The 19,238-nt window shown below is 36.1% G+C and overlaps 2 protein-coding genes across 2 annotated transcripts in view; one reads left to right on the top strand and one right to left on the bottom strand.

The window, feature by feature from the left end:
- Positions 1–14,994, top strand: part of LOC136266731 (von Willebrand factor D and EGF domain-containing protein-like) — a 40,360-nt gene extending 25,366 nt beyond the window's left edge. Inside the window, exons 8-16 of the mRNA XM_066061754.1 lie at positions 12,651–12,746; positions 12,798–12,893; positions 12,955–13,050; positions 13,755–13,850; positions 13,912–14,007; positions 14,170–14,304; positions 14,375–14,394; positions 14,545–14,593; positions 14,650–14,994. Of these exons, the coding sequence (XP_065917826.1) occupies positions 12,651–12,746; positions 12,798–12,893; positions 12,955–13,050; positions 13,755–13,850; positions 13,912–14,007; positions 14,170–14,304; positions 14,375–14,394; positions 14,545–14,593; positions 14,650–14,903 (938 nt within the window). The 3' untranslated portion in view covers positions 14,904–14,994. The remainder of the gene's footprint in view (positions 1–12,650; positions 12,747–12,797; positions 12,894–12,954; positions 13,051–13,754; positions 13,851–13,911; positions 14,008–14,169; positions 14,305–14,374; positions 14,395–14,544; positions 14,594–14,649) is intronic.
- On the bottom strand, positions 754–2,065 carry LOC136266742 (uncharacterized). The gene is made up of 3 exons (XM_066061764.1): positions 1,494–2,065; positions 1,382–1,439; positions 754–1,319 (listed from the first exon to the last, which is right to left on the bottom strand). The coding sequence occupies exons 1-3, from the start codon at positions 1,545–1,547 to the stop codon at positions 892–894; spliced, it is 540 nt and encodes a 179-aa protein (XP_065917836.1). The 5' UTR covers positions 1,548–2,065; the 3' UTR covers positions 754–891.
- Positions 14,995–19,238: the final 4,244 nt, after the last annotated feature.

The raw sequence follows: 19,238 nt of genomic DNA on the forward strand, positions 1-19,238 counted from the left end.
AATATGAATAGGGGCCTAAGCACATACCACTAATCTTTTAGGCTCTTAGAACAAAAATTACGTAGGTTGGGTGAATAACCTAGGTGGAATCATAAGGACCCTGTGCTATCACATTCTCAGCTGCACAATACAATTAAGAACCTGTGGAACATCTTTCACCATAACCATAAACTGAACGATGATAGATTAAAAGGAATTAATTTGGAATGTAGCAAAACTGTACAAGTCAGTGATAAATGACCTTTTGTAACATAGTTGTAACGGAATTCCTTCTTGGCCACACCAGATATCAGCTCTTTGGTTGCCATTTACTTTCACTTTTATGAATGCTTCCTTTTTGTACAGCCAAACTGTTTTAAATTCGTATGGGAATAAATGTTATGATCAGAGATGTTAGAGCTGCAGATAAACTGGTTTCCACACACAAATATCCCACCTTAGTTATTACAGTGAGCACACATTGTACTGCTAACACACTATCTGCAAATATGTATTGCATGCATATAGAATTACAATACTGATCATGGTCAACTAATATTCTACCAATACTTAACTGATTTTCAAATATGTAGCTAATTATTGTCTGCTTTAAGAAAGGATTCATTAAGCATTCCAGTTATTTAGCTTGAATCCATGCACAGAAACAAATAATACTGTCAGCAAGTAAAAGACTGCGTCTTTAATCAATTATTAATAATACGTAGAACGGATGCTACTAATATATGTAATTCTAATCTAAATCACCGTTTACAACATATCCATAATTATATAGCTTAATATAAGATAGATTTTAGATTATATATAACAGCTTATAAAGGCAGGAGAACCATAAGTACGTAATAATTTTACTATATACGAAATCAACAGCAGTTCAAACCTGCACGCAGTCAGCTAAGGGTCATCTCTAGGTTCTTCAACAGTTGATAATCGCTCATATCTGCTCTTGCTCTCTTTACGATGCATTAAAGACAAGCTGGATGTACTGGTTTTTTTAACTTTAGGGACATCATACACATGATCATTTCCTTGTTGCAGATTTACATAAGAGTTAGTAGGATGGTCATCAGCAGGCTTATTGTAAGTGTTGATGGTGGAATATTCAGGATTATCGTAAATATTTTCTTGTTTAGCAACTGCTGGTATGGCATAATGTGTATTTTGAACAGTGTCACCTCTCTTCAGTTTCAGTTCTAACTGGTAAGTTTTGTTATCAGTTGCTTGAGCTGCTGCTGCTGCAGTTAGGCTTAAAATACTCCTACTTCTTCGTTTTCTTCTCACCACAACAACTATGATTATTACAATAACCACCAAAACTAAAACTACAGTGTGGAAAAAAACATGTTATGTAATGTTAGCAAAACAACTCCATTAAATCACTCACCAGCAATGCCTGAAATACCACCAGCTATTGGTATGACATTTAATCCACTACTGCTTCCCTGCATCATTTGGAAAATTGATAGATATGCAAATAATAAATGTACCTATTTTACCTGTTCAGATTTAGATGCAGATCCCTTAATGACTATAATTATAAAATAATGCATGAAACAATAACATCAAATAACAGTATATGTATATGCAAGCCAATTATTTGGTCTCGCTAGCTATATACTGCTAGACAAAAATGGTATCAATTAACTACACACACCTATACTGTATGTTAGTAGCAAATTGAGTAGAGGACACTAACCCCTAGCCTTACACTGTGACTGTGAAATTTGACTACCCTGTTAATTACTCTGGTCAATGAGGTTTCTTGCCAACTTATAACGTGTCTGAAGTAACCAGTCACCTATTAATAAAATTTTGAGCAACAGGTAATCGGTTGCTTTGTAGGTATTAGTATTTTATTTACTTTTGAAGGGTTGTACTGTATGTTCAGACCATGTACAGTTAAGTAGAACTTTACTGTCATTACACCACAATTCATGTTTTGCTTCATAATTATAACTGTGTGTGGCCATTTCAATAATACATCTCTCCCTGTTGATATTCACCACAGGTTTGGTAAAAACCAACTATTACATGTATAAGAACATCAATACTTCTTTTGGGTGAGAAAAATTATAGCAGAAGATTGCATGAAGACCAGCCCTTGAGTAAGTCTATGCTACATGGAATAATAGCTGTTGGTTTCATTGTCAGTTTGATTTACAGTACATTTGTTGCTAAAGAAATATCAAAGTTTTAGTATATTAGCTAAGCATTTCAAATGATGGAGGATGAGTGTGTTTTATGAAGTCACACAAAAATACCTGGCAAGCTACGTATATATACTGTAGTGCCAAAATTCTCAGAAACATTAAATAACAAGGTTGCCAAGTCTGTAGAGAAATGTTAGTTTCTACTATTGAAGCAGCTGCCTCAGTAAAGCAAAGGACATCTCAACCGCCAACAGGAAAGCTTAAGGTCTCCAATATATTTGCTCAAGGAATTAATGGTTACATTCCTAGATACATGGAGATTGAAGGTATCACTATCTATACTCCTAGGGCTATAGTTGGTGGTGCAGTGTTTGAGACAGGTTCCAGCCAGAAGTACTCAGTCATGACAGATCTGAATGTAATTCTTTTTACTAACTTTATTGGGCATACTTATACCACCTCTGATAGAAAATTTATTAATGCCGGGGATGCAAGTGATGTGCTAACTGCCTTTGACATTCCCTTAAACAATAACGGCAGAAACAAGATAACTTACCATCTATCTAAATGTGACGCCCAAATAGTGTGGGATGTCAGTAATGCCTCCACTGCAACTGGCCATCAAACATCTAATCCCATACTACTTGAAGCTTTTCTTGTTAACAACACACCATCAAGACAAGCTCATGATGTTACCTTTGATTGTAGAGTTACCGTGTGGGGCTACTACGACAAAGTTAAATCTGATAGACCATTGTCAGTGATATGGAAATGATGATGAGACAGTAACTAAGAGTGGTAAATTGTATGTCGAAGTCTGAAGACAGAATAACCTGGTTTCAGTATTGGGAGTCTCTAGACTCAAAACTATAGAGAGAGAGACAGAGACAGAGAGAGAGACACAGAGAGAGAGAGAGAGAGTAAACTATAGAGCAAGATTTAATATCACAAACAATCAAGATACTTTAATAGAACAGTCAGACATTCCACTAGTAGAGCAGTCACCTAACATGTCTAACTTAATGTGTTTCTGGCCACACCCTCAGTAATAATTTATACATTATAATTTATAATTAATAATTTATACATTTACTCATTGTTTTCTGGAAGAGGAGAGATATGTCTATAATTTGTAAGTGGGCTCTTGTGAAATTTTGGTTTTATGACAATGTGAACTCATGCGATTATGGATTTTTTAGTAAAATTTGATAAAACCACTATTTATACAATTGTGCTTTGAGACACTGCAAACATGTATAACCACAATAAAGCAGTAAATTGTGAAATACTAATGAGCATAGTGAACATTGTAAAATGTATCTAGTGAAACATAGAATAAATGCATGGGTGGATAAGAATCAACTTTTGGAAGTTTATGCCTGGTTGTACTATATATAGCTTAGTCCATGTTGGTAATAAAGAATGCCTATATATAATGATATCATCATGTGCCCTATTTCATCCACACAGGTTGTGCTACAAAACTACAGCTGTGTACTCTGCAGCTTCAATGACTTCATACCAAGTTGTTTATCGAGTGGAGTATTATTCATACCGTTGTTATATTTTGTACGCCTGTACAGATAGCCGGTACGTTAAAGTGTATAGAGAATAATATTATGTACCTCTGCATGTAGCACAATCAGCTACAGACAAGCTTACACCACTTATTATCCAGCTGTGTCATATTCTCTTGTGATGGAGTGTTGTACTGGCTATACTGGTAATCCATCAGAGTGCCATGGTAAGTGATAAAACTGCAAGGCAAAAATAGGAAGATTAAGGATCATAGAAATCAAAGTAGTGAAACAATTAGAAAGGTTGTCTACACGTGAAGATATACTGATCCATACTTCATACAGTCATACAGTATAGCTATAGGGATTAAATGTCCACTAGTACAGTGTATATCTGCAAATGTAGGAAATTGACCTCCCTCATTTCACTCTAGCTAATAATAAGTATACTTTTTATTTCTATGATCTCTTTAAAATTCCTAATTTTATCATATATATATTATCTAAACCAAAACAGCCAAGCTGTAAAAAAAGAGTGCAGCCCCCAAAAAGGCCAAGGTGAAAAAAGATGTGAAATCCAAGGTGGCGGCCAAGAAATGGCTGTGATGGTAGGTTAATGGCAAAAATTTTAATTACGACAATTCAGGTGAATTTGCATTGCCTCCTCCAGTAGGATTTGGCACCAAATTCACCTGAATTGCCGTAATTAAAATTTTTTCCATTAACCTACCATTACAGCCATTTCTTGGCCGCCACCTTGGATTTAACATCTTTTTTCACCCTGGCCTTTTTGGGGGCCGCACTCTTTTTTTACAGCTTGGCTGTTTTGGTTTAGATATCACTTCTTTTTGTATTGCAAGTCACAAAGCCAGGCCATAAGCTGGCTTTGGTGCTTCCTTTTAACTTGTTCTTTTTTCTTTACTGCAGGAATCATGGAACAAAAGAAATAATTCTTTGTATAGCTTTTTTTGTCTGATTTAATATTTGTATATTTAACACTGAATAAGGTGACTTTTTACATAACTGATTTGTAGCTGAAATTCTCATTGTTTGTAGCTGAGCTCTTTTCAGGGTGACTTGTTTCAAGCTGCACTCTCTACATGGTAATTTGTTTCTAGAGCATACTTCTACAGGGTGATTTGTTTGTAGCTGATTCTCTATAGGGTTACTAACTTGTTTCTAGCTGATATCTCTACAGGGTGACTTGTTTCCAGCTGATATTTCTACAGGGTGATTTGTTTGTAACTGATCTCTCTACAGGGTGACTTTTTTCTAGCTGAATTCTCTACTGGGCGACTTGCTCTATCTAACTGATCTCTCTGCATGGTGATTTGTTTCCAGCACTTATACTGGGTGAAGCTGATCACTTGTATTCAGCTGATGTCTCTACAGGGTGACTTGTTTTTAGCTGAACTCTCTACAGGGTGATCTTGTTCGTGGCTGAACTCTCTACCGAGTGATTTGTTTACAGTTGAACTCTCTACAGGGTGATTTGTTTGCAGCTGAAATTTCTACATGATGGTTTCTTTGTAACTGAACTCTCTACATAGTGACTTCTTCTAGATGATCTCTCTACAGGGTGACTTGATCTCTCTACAAGGTGATTTGTTTGTAGCTGAACTCTCTACAATTTGATTTGTTTGTAGTTGAACTCTCTACATGGTGGTTTCTTTGTAGCCAAACTCTCTACAAGATAACTTCTTCTAGCTGATCTCTCTACAGGGTGACCTGTTTGGAGCTGAACTATCTGCAGGATGATTTGTTTGTAACTGAACTCTCGACAGGGTGATTTGTGTGTAGCTGAACTCTCTACAGTGTGATTTGCTTGCAGCTGAACTCTCTACATGATAGTTTCTTTGTAGCTGAACTCTCTACAAGATAACTTCTTCTAGCTGATCTCTCTACAGGGTGAATTGTTTGTAGCTGAACACTCTACACAGTGATCTACTCGTAGATAAACTCTATACAGGGTGATTTGTTTGTGGCTGAACTCTCTACAAGGTGATCCTTCTAGCTGAACTCTCTACAGGGTGATCTGTTCGTAGCTGAACTTCCTACAGGGTGGTTTGTTTGCAGCTGAACTCCCTACATGATGGTTTCTTTGTAACTGAACTCTCTACATGTAGGTAATTTCTTCTAACTGATCTCTCTACAGGGTGACTTGTTTCTAGCTGATCTCTGGATGACTTATTTCTAGCTGAACTCTCTATAGGGTTATCTGTTTGTAACTGAACTCTCTACAGAGTGACTTGTTTGTAGCTGAACTCTCTACAAAATGATTTGTCTCTAGCTGATCTCTCTATAGGGTAACTTGTTTGTAGCTGAATTCTCTACAGGATGGTTTCTTTGTAGCTGATCTCTCTACAGGGTGACTTATTTCTAGCTGATCTGTCTACAGGGTGACTTGTTTCTAGCAACTCTCTACAGGTGATTTGTTTGCAGCTGAACTCTCTACATGATGGTTTTTATTTTGTAGCTAAACTCTCTACAGAGTGACTTACTTGTAGCTGAACATTGTATAAAGTAACTTGTTTGTAGCTGATCTCAATACGTTAGCTAACTTGTGTATACAGATGAACTCTCTACTGGGTAGTTTTTTTGGAGCTGAGTAGAAACCAATTGTAAATTTTTAGTTAAATTAATTTTGGTAACAATGCAGTGTAATCATCTTTTATCGTCTCAGTAGTATTGTTTATATTGCAAGCACACATGTACAGCTAGCTGCATGTGATAATGTGAAGCATATAGAAAATGAATGCATAAAAGTGCCTATACTGTAAATGCTTTCTTGGCCAGATTTTGATATCATGTCTTTTGGTTGTAGTTACTCCATGAACATGTACTTGTGCATTCTTGGCCTCGCCTTTTTTTACAGCTGGGCTGTTTTTGGCACAGGATTTATTATACGTAACTCATGTAGGAATAACTGTTAGTGGAGACAGAATTATAGGCATGCATTGCGTGGTAGCATGTAGTCACCACAGATAAGGCCCACAGCAGAGGTGCACACCTTTGTAGGCATATATCCTTGGAATTTAGCAAAGAACTATCATTCTAGTAGCTATAGTTACAAGCAAAAATTCATGCATAATATATTTTTTACAAGCTGTTTGTGCACCTACATGCAGTTGCAGAAGGCTGTTTATATCAATGTGAATCCTGGGTATGACCACATCTGAGAATAGCATTTTTCTTCATGTTAAATGACATCATCCCCATTGGCAACAGTAAGATTAGGTCCAATATTGTAAGTATTACAGTTAAAACAACTGTCTGTCAACTAACAATTGAACTACTCTTGAATGAATGACTTGCTCAATTTTTAATGCATAAACATGCACTTTACATGCAATACGATAGTTGTAGTTGATGAGCATGCACGTATATCAATATTAATGTAGAATTTGCATGTGATTGCTTGTGCATTTGTATTTAAGCTATCTGTTCTGGTGGTTGTCGCAATGGAGGAACATGCAGCTAACCAGAAGTGTGTACATGTGCTCCAGGATGGACTGGTAACAATTGTGAACAAGGTAGGTAAACTGTGTATTTTATGCCTAAAATGTATAACTAAAATACTGACTGAATATATATCAAGACACACATGCACAGTGCAGTCATAGAAGCTGTTTCAGGCACAAGTATACATTATGCAAGTACTAAAAATCATGTTTTTACATATCCATAGTTTAATCACGCTTGAACAAAAATATCACATTAATTTCCTTATTAGTGGGACAACTTTTATCATTTAGATCACTTTCAATTTTCTTTATTACACTATAATATAATTTTTAAGTTTTTGTACAACCCAGTAATAGTCGTAACTTGTGTGTATGCTTTACTTTAACTTGTGAAAGTAGAAAATGCTTTGTACATATTTTAAGCACTGAGAGGTACAGTATAAGCAATATAAGTTTAGCAGTGCAACTGTACAAGCAGTGTATATACCACAATTGTAAACATTTGTCATGCATATGCCTACAGGGTAAACTGCTTTAATAAACTGAAAATCAGTTTGCAGATACAGTAGGTCTTTTTGTTGAAACAGATGCAAACTCTAGTAAAACAAATTTATGCATGGACAGTTGAGCCCTGAGTCTAATGGAGAACAGTCACCCAGTATAAAAGAACATGCACAAGGTTATTTAAAATTTCAAGAAGGAGTTGAAGGAGATTTGAACTACCTCCACACCTACACTATACCATGACCTATACAATATAATGGTATTACACCATAACTCTGTGGGAAAGTCTCTAAATTTTAATGTCATAATTATTTTCAATGCTAAGATAGCAATTTTCCCACAGAGATGTGGTGTAATATCATCATTCACATATCTTCTTTGATAATTTTTATTGCTTGGATCCCTACTTCATTTTTAAATCAAGACACACAGTAGTGTGTCGTGGTACCCAAGAAGCCAGCATGCCATAAGTGTATTGACAGGAAGAAAGAAAATGTTATTTTCACTCGTTCATAACTTAGTGGTACATTTACAAAATGAGATAATTTTTGTTGTGGACCAACAATGCAAAATCACTTCAAACATTCCCGAGATATGAGACTTCAAAAATTAGCTTAGTTTCATTCTCATTTTTCTCTTATTCTTATTTGCACACTTTATTAGCTATAAAAGTTGCCAAACATTGCAAACAGATTATCCGATTGATTTGAAATTTGGCACACAAAATGGCAGTTTAAAGGCACATCTTGGTACCAAGTGTGGCTGGAATACAATAAACAGTCAAGGAGTTATTAGTGATTATTCATGAAAAATAGCACGTAACACCTACAGGGTAATCCACTAAGAAGCTGAAAATGAGTATTTGTGGTTTGATAAAATTCAGCTAAAACTATGAAGATACAGTGAATAAACCAACAGCGGGTAACAATTACATGATTGAAATTTGCTATTTGTCATGCCTACCAGACAAATCGCTCAGGGTAAAGAGTTGAACATATAGATGGTTTAATCATCTTAGAAAGGCCCTTCAATGATTTAAAAGAATCAGATTTAAAGCCACAGAGTGAGAGTTCAGCTAGAAACAAGTCATCCTGTAGAGATACATTTCAAGTCACCCTGTAGAATGTTCAGCTAGAAACAAGCCACACTGCAGAGAGTTCAGCTAGAAACAAGTCATCCTGTAGTAAGTTCAGTTAGAAACATTTCACCCTATAAAGAGATTAGCTAGAAACAAGTCATTGTGTAGAGAGATCAACTACAAATAAGTCACCTTGTAAAGAGTTCAGCTACAAACAAGTCATCTTGTAGATAATTCAGCTCCAAAAAAAATCACTCTGCAGCCCTGTGAAGGGTACAGCTTAGAATAAGTCACCCTTTGGAGAGATCAACTAGAAACAAATCCCCCGTAAAGAGATCAACTACAAACAACTCATCCTGTAGAGAGTTCAGCTACCAACAAATCACCTTGTGGAGAGATCAACTATAGAAGCAAGTCACCCTGTAGAGAGATCAGCTAGAAACAAGTGACTCTGTAGAGAGCTCAACTACATTTCAAGTCACCCTGCAGAGAGTTCAGCGACAAGCAAAGAGAATTCAGCTACAGTTTAGTTATGTAACAAGTCATACCATATCAATTACCTATGTGATAATCATGTTTAAATATACAAATATTTAATCAGTCACAAAGCTATATACACAAATGATTCTTTATCTTGTTCAATAATTCCTGTATTAAAAAAAGTTAAAAGAGAGCCCCACACAAACCAGTCTACAGTTCGATTTGTGGCTTGCAATACAGAAAGAAGTGATATCTAAGCCAAAACAGCCAAGCTGTAAAAAAGGGTGCAGCCCCGAAAAAGACCAGGGTGAAAAAAGTTGTGGAATCCAAAGTAGCAGCCAAGAAATGGCTGTGATGGTAGGTTAATGATAAACTTTTAAATAACAATCAGGTGAATTTCAGCACAAAATCCACCTGCCCAGGCTGAATTTTCATTATTAAAATTTTTGTCATTAACCTACCATCACAGCCATTTCTTGGCTGCCACTTTTGATTTCACAAATTTTTCACCCTGGTCCTTTGGGGGTTGCACCCTTTTTTACAGTTTGGCTGTTTTTGGTTTAATACAGTATATACTAATTCATTTTATTATTTTTTAAACAGCCAGCCTTTTTGGGCATGCACCTGGTTTAGTGAAATTGTTTTCGTAAAAGTGTGTGTGTAATCTGTGTATATACTGTACCTATCTACCTATGTTTGTCTGTACGCACCCATGTGAGCAAAATTGCTAAATAATGGTAAAAACAGCTTTTACGTAAGAAGTAAAAGCAAAATGAAGTCTGTATTAAACTTCTGCACAGGTAAACTTTGCTATAAGGTGGTTTCTTTTCAGCGATCTGAAATACGGGTGTGGAATTACCTTCCCTTTGGGGTTTTACAGGCATTTAACCACTAAAAAACAATGATGCAGGCCTCGTAGATTACTAGGAATAGCCTATACCTTTGAGTTGAAAAGGGGCATATCCCTTACGTATGCAAACAAAAATGAAGAGCAGCTTTGAAGCTTTGTCGAGAGAATTTGTGAAAAAAACATGTGATAGTCAAACTATAAAAGAGTTTAGAAGATATTTCTGTACGTAATATGTTGGTAAAAGTGGTTTGTGTAACAAGCACTTCCTTAGCAGTGCATAGCAATGTAATTAAAAGAATTATGAAAATTTCATGAATTACAAAATACGAGAATTACACTAATTTAATTTATTTATGTATTATTGCACAACCAAAAACCCTATTGGTTATAACAGTAAAAGTAGTAATACATACTGTAGTTGGTTAATTCCAGTTGAGTTAGCTAGCTGCATGGTGCCTGGTTTTTAGAAGTGGCACAACATCAACTTGTTCTACAGCATGTATATAGCTATGATATACATGTGTGACTCAGTGACTGTTCTACTACTGTACATGACTGTTGTATTAGGGTGACTGCTTTATTAGAGTATCTCGGGAGAACCTCTGGCCTACATGTTATTTCAAAGAGCATGGTCGTCATATCTTGTTTTCACAATGCTACCAACAAGAGACATTTTCAATGTGATCGATTGAGTGTACATTACTATACAAAACTGTTTCCTAGCAACTTGTTTGGATGTCCTAACTACAGTGCACTTCCTGGCCTTCATGTGTAAGAGTTTCCCACATGTGTACTCTATGTAGGTGGTGGCTTGCAATTGAGTGTAAAGATACTATTAAAACAGTTTTCATGACTTATGATGCTCTTGAAACATGTTTCAGTTTCATGAAATTTGACATACTGCAGGAGAATACATGTCCTTCATTCCTTTTCTCTTCTAGTAGTGCAAATTTGTCAATTTACAGATAGCACATGAATGCCTTTATGTATTAGATGCACATAACTAATTAAATAACTAAACAGGAATTGCTCAAATTACACCATATGCAGTCAAAATGCAAAGATTGATTGTAGACACACTTTGTGCACTGTTCACCAAATGTCTTGGAGAATCACATTTCCAGTAATGTATTTACCAATGCATATACATTACTTACATCCTTATTGAAGCATTCAAGTGTTCAGGTCATCCCATCCTCAATGGTAACATTTCAAACAATTTCATAAAAGTGTCAAGCTCACTTGAGTCATTAAGTTGTTAAGTTTAATGGTATCCTGTACTATTTATACATGTATATATGTAGCTTTGTGTATCAAGACACATGGTAGTGTGTCATGCAGTCAAGAAAGCCGGCACACCACACCGTGAGTATATTAACAGGAAGAAAGAAAACAGCTTTTTCACGTGTGCATAGCTCCAAGGCCCCTTCTCCAAAGCACACAATTTTTGCATTACCACTGTCCGCCAGGTAGGGCATGCCACACAGCAAATTTGATTAAATTTGCAATAGCCATTTGCGGGATATGAGCGTTCAAAGGTTTGTTTTAATTTCTTCATTTTTTTCTTCTTATGCCATACAGGGGCTTTGATTTTTCTTTTCGAACACTTTGCAAAAATTGCTATAAAATGCAAACCTGTAACTCGACTGCCTCGATCTTTAGCACAAATGAAGAGCATGTAATGGTGGATTCATGTATCATGCTTGGAATCTGAGGAATATCCAAGGAGTTATGTGCATTTATTCACATAAAAATATCTAACCTCTGTCTGTATGGTTACAGGGTAAACTGAGTATAGGAATAACTTGAAAATTGGTGTGTAGATAGGCTGATCATCGTAGCAGTGCCTTTTGATAGTTTGAATAGCAATAGAATTACAGCAACAAAGTTATAAAGCAAAATGTAAAATCATGGGATTGAGATACTCTAATAGAGCAGTCACCACGAGGTAAAAAAACGTACAGAAAATGTCGAAAAAAGCATTACCAGAGTTCGAACTAGGGACGTCCATACCTAACACCTGCATCCTTAACCACTGAACCACTGCTACCTTGGCTGATCACCTCATTTAATTTCTGCTTCATAAATGAAAATTCTGGTTGAAATGTGCTCATAATCAAACATTTGTAATTCCACAGATCTACTGTACCAACAGAAGTATTAGATTGTTCTAGAACATTCTATGTATGTTCTATTAAAAGTCCTCAAAAAATGTGCACTCTATTAGAGTATTACAGTAATATTATCAAATATTGAATTAAATCATGCAATGAAATACATTTATAAGTCTGTCTTCAATAATCATCATTGTGTCTGCATAGAAATGAAGAAAATGTGATTAAAAACAAACCTCAAAGTCAGCAATAGGCTGGTTTTGGGGCCTTATAAAGTACAAAAAGAAGTAAAATCCACACAAAAACAACACAGGCATTAGTAAAATTTTTAGCATTAACATCATTGCAGCCATTTCTTGGCCGCAGCCTTTGATTTCACAACTTTTTCACCCAGGCTTTTTAAGGCCACACCATTTTTTCACAGCTTGGCTGTTTCTGTGTGTATATTACTGTATGTACTCTACAGCTAATGAATTAGCATATATGTTCCTTTAAGCTATCTGCTCTGATGGTTGTCTGAATGGAGGAACATGCAATTCACCAGAAATATGTACATGTACTCCAGGATGGATAGGTAACAATTGTGAGCAAGGTAACAAAATACGTATACAACTTACTGCTCTGCATAATATGTTCCTTTAAGCTATCTGCTCTGATGGTTGTCTGAATGGAGGAACATGCAATTCACCAGAAGTATGTGCATGTACTCCAGGATGGACTGGTAACAATTGTGAGCAAGGTGAATGCAAGTAACAAAATACGTATACAACTTACTGCTCTGCATAATATGTTCCTTTAAGCTATCTGCTCTGATGGTTGTCTGAATGGAGGAACATGCAATTCACCAGAAGTATGTGCATGTACTCCAGGATGGATTGGTAACAATTGCGAGCAAGGTGAATGCAAGTAACAATGTATGTGACCCAGTCTGAGAAAACCGGTCTTATCACCCATCTCAGCAGATTTGATTTTTCACCCAGGACACAAAGCTACATGAATAAACTACCAAATTCCATAATCAAAATCAGCTAGACTTGAGTGGTCTGGTTTTGCTGCCTGCTTTTCCCAAGCCCAGTGGCGATCCGTACGTGCGGTGTGGGTCCTTAATGAAGCTCTGGTCAGCCTGGGGATGACTGTATGTGGCTGTACAGCTCTGTGGTATTGAATAATTACTTCTGCTGTGAATTTCCTTTTATTTTAGCCAATTTTGAGACCTCAATCGCCCAAAACATGGTCTAATTCATCCCTACGCTTTCCTTTTCAATTTCTGAACACCATCTTGCCCGCCTTCCAGGCCCCCGCCTCCCACCCATTTTGCAGCTCACCTGATACAGTCAACCTCAGTTTAAAAACTATCTAAAGTGGCGGGAAACTTAGTAGTTGGCTACTTGCACAGTGGATGCTGTGGAAGGTAATGAATTGGTGTAAAACATGTGAAAATTTGGTACGCATAGCTTCAACCATTGGCGAGCTACAACACACCAAATACTTAAAACCGGCATTTCTCAATACTTTTAAATAGGCGATAAGCCTGGTTTTCCCAGACTGGGTCACATAATATGTATACAACTTACTGCTCTGCATAAAAGGTTCCTTTAAGCTATCTGCTCTGATAGTTGTCTCAATGGAGGAATATGCAATTCACCAGAAGTATGTACATGTACTCCAGGATGGACTGGTAACAATTGTGAGCAAGGTGAATGCAAATAACAAAATATGTATACAACTTACTGCTCTGCATAATCTGTTCCTTTAAGCTATCTGCTCTGATGGTTGTCTGAATGGAGGAACATGCAATTCACCAGAAGTATGTGCATGTACTCCAGGATGGATTGGTAACAATTGTGAGCAAGGTGAATGCAAGTAACAATATATGTATACAACTTACTGCTCTGCCACACACTGTTCACCTCCTCTTTGCAAGCATGCAGTGAAGGTACCAATTTTGAAAAATTTAAGTATACATTTTGCATGCACATATATAAAACTATGGTAGCTTATGCATTTTATTTCAGAATTTGACATTGACGAGTGTGCTGACTCCAATGGAGGATGCCAACATAATTGTACTAACACAATTGGTAGTTACCATTGTTCATGTGCTGCTGGACATGATCTCAATAATGATCATCGTAGTTGCTCAAGAGCTGGTTAGTTGCCATAACTTTGTTGGCAATATAATAATACTTGTTTGTTATTTCTGCACAACTATACGTACAGGAGTTTCTACGAGTTCAAAGGTAATGTAGTGGATAATGCGTGTGTTACGTGATGTATGTAGCTTTAGAAGTATGCCTACATGTGTATTTATATGCACATACATGCATGCATGTATAATATGTGATATACTGTATAATTATGTGTATGTATGTGAATTTATGTATTTATAGAGGGAAAACATTAGTCTACCGCTTCCTGCTATTATTGTCATTGCAGTTGGTGAGTATAATTAATTAGACATCTATTATTGTCATGGTATCTAATGCTATTTGCAGTAGTCGGAGTAGTGGCATTGGCTTTAACTGTAGCAGTAGTAATTCTAATAGTCCAAATAAGCCACACAAGGAATACACAAAGAGAAGTATCAGGGTATCCTAATCACTATGCACTAGAAAACATTGAAAATGGTGGTGATCATAACATTGAAAATGATTGTGATTGTAATGTTGAAAATGGTGGTGATCATAACATTGAAAATGATGGTGATCATAATCATAACTCAATACGACGACAAATGAAACTAAATTAATACAGTAGAACATGATGTCTTTCAGAGTTTTTGTATATACTGTTGTTTCATAAAATTAATACTGATTGAATTGTGTAATTCTTCACTGCAAGGTGTGTATGAATCATTTGCTTCTCCATGCATGCAAATTTGTATATCAAGACACATGATAGTGTGCCTTGCAGCCAAGTACAGCCAGTGCAAGCGTGTGACAGACAAGTGTGTATTTTACAGGAACTAAGAAAATGCCGTTTTCACACATCCATAGCTCAATAATGGCTGAACGGAAATTAACCATTTTTTCTGTGGAAATTCCCTCAGGGTAGGGTACTTCCCATTCCAAAGTTGAAGTGAATCCACCCATCCATTACTGATCATGAGATACGTGCCTTCAAAGTTCATCTTATTTTCTTCGTATTTTTCTTCTCAATCTTTTTCTTCCTCACACACTTTAGTAATGACTCATGTGTGCTTTGGTCGATTCACTTAAAACTTGGATGGTAGTAAGAGTGTAATACTGTACATTAACAGCCCAATTTTGGTACAAATCAGACAAACAACAAAGGAGTTATACACGATTTTTCAAAATTTCCAAAGGTGATTTGTTGTCATGCCTCCAGGGTAGACCTAAACCGCTTGGCACAATAACTTGAAAATCGGTCTGTACATGGAATAACTATCATAGTGCAAGCCTTTTGTGGTTTGAAAGAAATCGCACCAACAGTCATGGAGTTATAGTAAAAATTCCAACCATGTCTATAAAATTGCGGGATCAAGATATTCTAATCTAATCAAAAACAGCCAAGCTGTAAAAAAAGGGTGCTGCCTTCAAAAAGCCAGGGTAAAAAAAGATGTGAAATCCAAGGTGGCGGCCAAGAAATGGCTGTGATGGTAGGTTAATGGCAAAAATTTTAATAACGACAGTTCAGGTGAATTTGTGTTGCCTCTTCCTAGGATTCGGCACCAAATTCGCCTGAATCGTCATTATTAAAATTTTTGCCATTAACCTACCATCGCAGCCATTTCTTGGCCGCCACCTTTGATTTCACATCTTTTTTTACCGAGGCATTTTTGGAGGCCACACCCTTTTACAGCTTGGCTGTTTTTTATTAGATATCACTTCTTTTTGTATATTCATACCTAAAGCCAGCCTATGGCCAGCTTTAGGTATTAATTTTAACTTGTCTTTTCTTCACCATAGAAAGAAGATTATTATGAAGAAGATTTAATGTACATTAATGAAGATTTAAGATTTAAGAAGAAGATTTAATGTACATGTCTCTGTTTAGCTACATGTAAATTTAGGTAATGGTGTTGATTGATCATAAAGATAAGTCACATGCACAGTTCACAGCTGAATACTCTACAGGGAAATGTGTATGTAGCTGAAAGCTCTACAGGGAAGTAACTGTACTCTTTGACTACATGGTGAATGGTTTGTAGTTGAACTCACCACAGGGTGGCTATTTCTAGCTGAAATACTATGAAATGTAGCTGAATTCTCTCTTGTTTCTAACTGATCTCTCTATAGGGTGATTTGTTTCTTTTCTAGCTGACATTTCTACATGGTGATTTGTTTCAAGCTGAGCTCTCTGCAGGGTGATAGCCAATCTTTGATTTGTTTTTAGCCGATCTCTACAGGGTGAATTATAATTGTGCCTAGCTGATCTTTCTACAGCGTGACTTGTTTCTAGCTTATCTCTCTACAGGATAACTTGTTTCTAGCTACACTCTCTACAGAGTGACTTGAAATGTAGTTGAACTCCCTTCTGGGTGACTTGATCAAGCTGATCTCTCACAGGGCAATTTGTTTCTAGCTGATCTCTCTACAGGGCTGCTTGTTTCTACTGAGCTCTCTACAGGGTGACTTGAAAAATAGAATTCTTTGCAGGTAACAGGGTAACTTGCCTAACTGATCTCTTTACAGGGGGATTTATTGTTTCTAACTGAATACTGTACAAGGTGATGTATTTCTAGTTCATCTTTCTACTGAGAGAGTTTTCCGTAGCTGGACTCTCCATGGGGTGACTTGAAAAGTAGTTGGGCTCTTACAGGGTGACTTGATCATGCTGATCTCTCTACAGGGTACTTGTTTCCAGCTGATCTCTCTATAGAGTAATTTTTTCTAGCTGATCTGTCTACAGCGTGATTTGATCTGACTTATTTCTAGCTGAACTCACAGAGAACAGCCGATGAAAATGCAATGGTAAACCATGAAATTTCATGTAGTTTTCATGGACACTGCCTATGAAAATTTGACAGTTCATGGACACTGCCAATGAAAATTGGACAATTCATGGACACTGCCTATGAAAATTTGACAATTAATGACCACTGCAACTATTAAATAATTTATCATTGCTATGAAATTTCCATGAAATCTCCACTTTGTATGATTTCATGTCCATGAAATGACTTTCATGCATGGCACTTTATGGGAATTATTTTACTATTCATGGATAATTCATAGTTGTTTCATGGCACTGTTCTCTGGTAGTACTACATGGTGAGTTCATTCTATCTGATCTCTGTACAGGATGACTTGTTTCTAGTTAATCTTTCAACAGAGTCATTTGTTTCAAGCTGATCTTTCTACAGGGTGATTTGTTCTTAATTATTACTTATTAAATAATTATTACTTATTGCTACATATTCTAATGCAGCTGGATCATCAAACACCCAAAGAATACTATCGAAATTAACATGTCAAAGAGCCATCAATTCCTCTGACAATCAGCACAGACATGGTGGACTTCAGCTGCTCTTCCAACATTTCTACTAACCTGCCAGCTCTGGTAGTGGGTCACACATAACCAAGTAAATTTGACCACTGCAACTACCGGTCACACATAACCGGTGAATATTTGCTACTTAATTATTCTACTAAAAATTTTTCTTGGGAAAAATTTCATTTTGAGTTCTGTCCCCATGCACAGTCCCTGAAATGATGCATGTTGATGCGAATGCTATTCTAGAGTCCAATAAGTATTGTCACTGTTGTCCTTCTCATGCTATGGCTTGTTCCACTGACTTAATGATGGTAGCTGTATTTAATGTATTTGCTTGGAAACATCTTATATTCTTTATGAAATCCATCCTGACGAATTAACATCATAAATGTGACCCAACTTTGGAAAACCAAATAGTAAAAGTGAATATAGAATAGCTATACCATGCATGGCAGAATTTGTAGTGAAGTTCACTATATATATGCCACAGTATTCACTACTTATTTTTAATGTGCATATATGCATCCTTTTTCAGTTTGGCTCATTGGTCAATTTTTCTCTTTTGTAGCTAAAATATAAGGCACTGGATATTTATGTATATTTTGTGTTAAATGTTAACTTGATATCCAGAAATATGGCCAATGTATACATATAGACAATGACACGTGTTATTTTAACTTCAGAAATCTCTTTTATATATAATTATTAGATGATATAAGAATGGAACTCAGTCATGGTAGCTACACCAAGCCAAGAAAGATCATTTTGAGTCATCAGTGTTACAAAACAAGAATTGTCCACAAAAAGCTTATTATATGTAATGTGTTAATAATGAAATTAATACCATAAAAGCAGCATTGAATGATTCACTTACTTCAGACTCTCTTAATAAACGTTTTAAAACTGTAGCAGTCACTTCATCACATCAATCTGCTGACAAGTTTGTAATACCTGCTATTTCAAGTGGTACTAATCCATTCACTTTTGCTAAGATTTTTCTATCTTTGGTCCTGTTTCATCTGAACTCTCTGGATCCTAGGAAGTCCACAGGTCCAGGTGGCTTGTCTGCGAGGTTCCTGAAAGAGATAGACTGCTCCGTTGCACCTTATATTGTTAACGTTCATTGCAGAGTCCAGGTGTTGTACCTTCAGACAGGAAGTCACTGTGAAAAAAGAGGAATATAAGATGGTATATCTAATGGGTTAAACTATACAAATAATCTCAGTATAGTCTTGCATTATACTAACTATCTTATACTTTAGTATAAACCCCATCTTATATTATGGGAAACAGATTATACTTTAGTTTAATACACATTCTTTGTATGGCTTTGTTTACTTAACTAAATGTGATAACTTTTTAGCTTCACCATCAGATCTCATTATTGTCTTATTTTTATAGCTTCACCATCTCATTATCACCATCCCATGTGACTTAAGATTTTTTTTACTGTACCAAACAAAGTCATGATGATTTTACAATAAGTAGCTACACTTCTGTTAATCACTATATCTAGCTAACTAGCTTCAGTTTGTTGTGATAATTTCATACACACACATTTTCATATGGCAAAGCATATAATACCAGAAAAATTAATTATTCAATCTAAGAGTCATACAAATCTAGA

The sequence above is a fragment of the Dysidea avara genome, chromosome 9 (genome assembly GCF_963678975.1).
Source record: "Dysidea avara chromosome 9, odDysAvar1.4, whole genome shotgun sequence".
Taxonomy (NCBI): Eukaryota; Metazoa; Porifera; class Demospongiae; order Dictyoceratida; family Dysideidae; genus Dysidea; species Dysidea avara.

Coding starts and splice junctions, on each gene's coding strand:
- LOC136266742 (XM_066061764.1), bottom strand. CDS start 1,547: ATGCATTATTTTATAATTATAGTCATTAAGGGATCTGCATCTAAATCT. Junction 1,440..1,493: donor CTGCATCTAAATCTGAACAG/GTAAAATAGGTA, acceptor CAAATGATGCAG/GGAAGCAGTAGTGGATTAAA. Junction 1,320..1,381: donor TGGTATTTCAGGCATTGCTG/GTGAGTGATTTA, acceptor TCCACACTGTAG/TTTTAGTTTTGGTGGTTATT.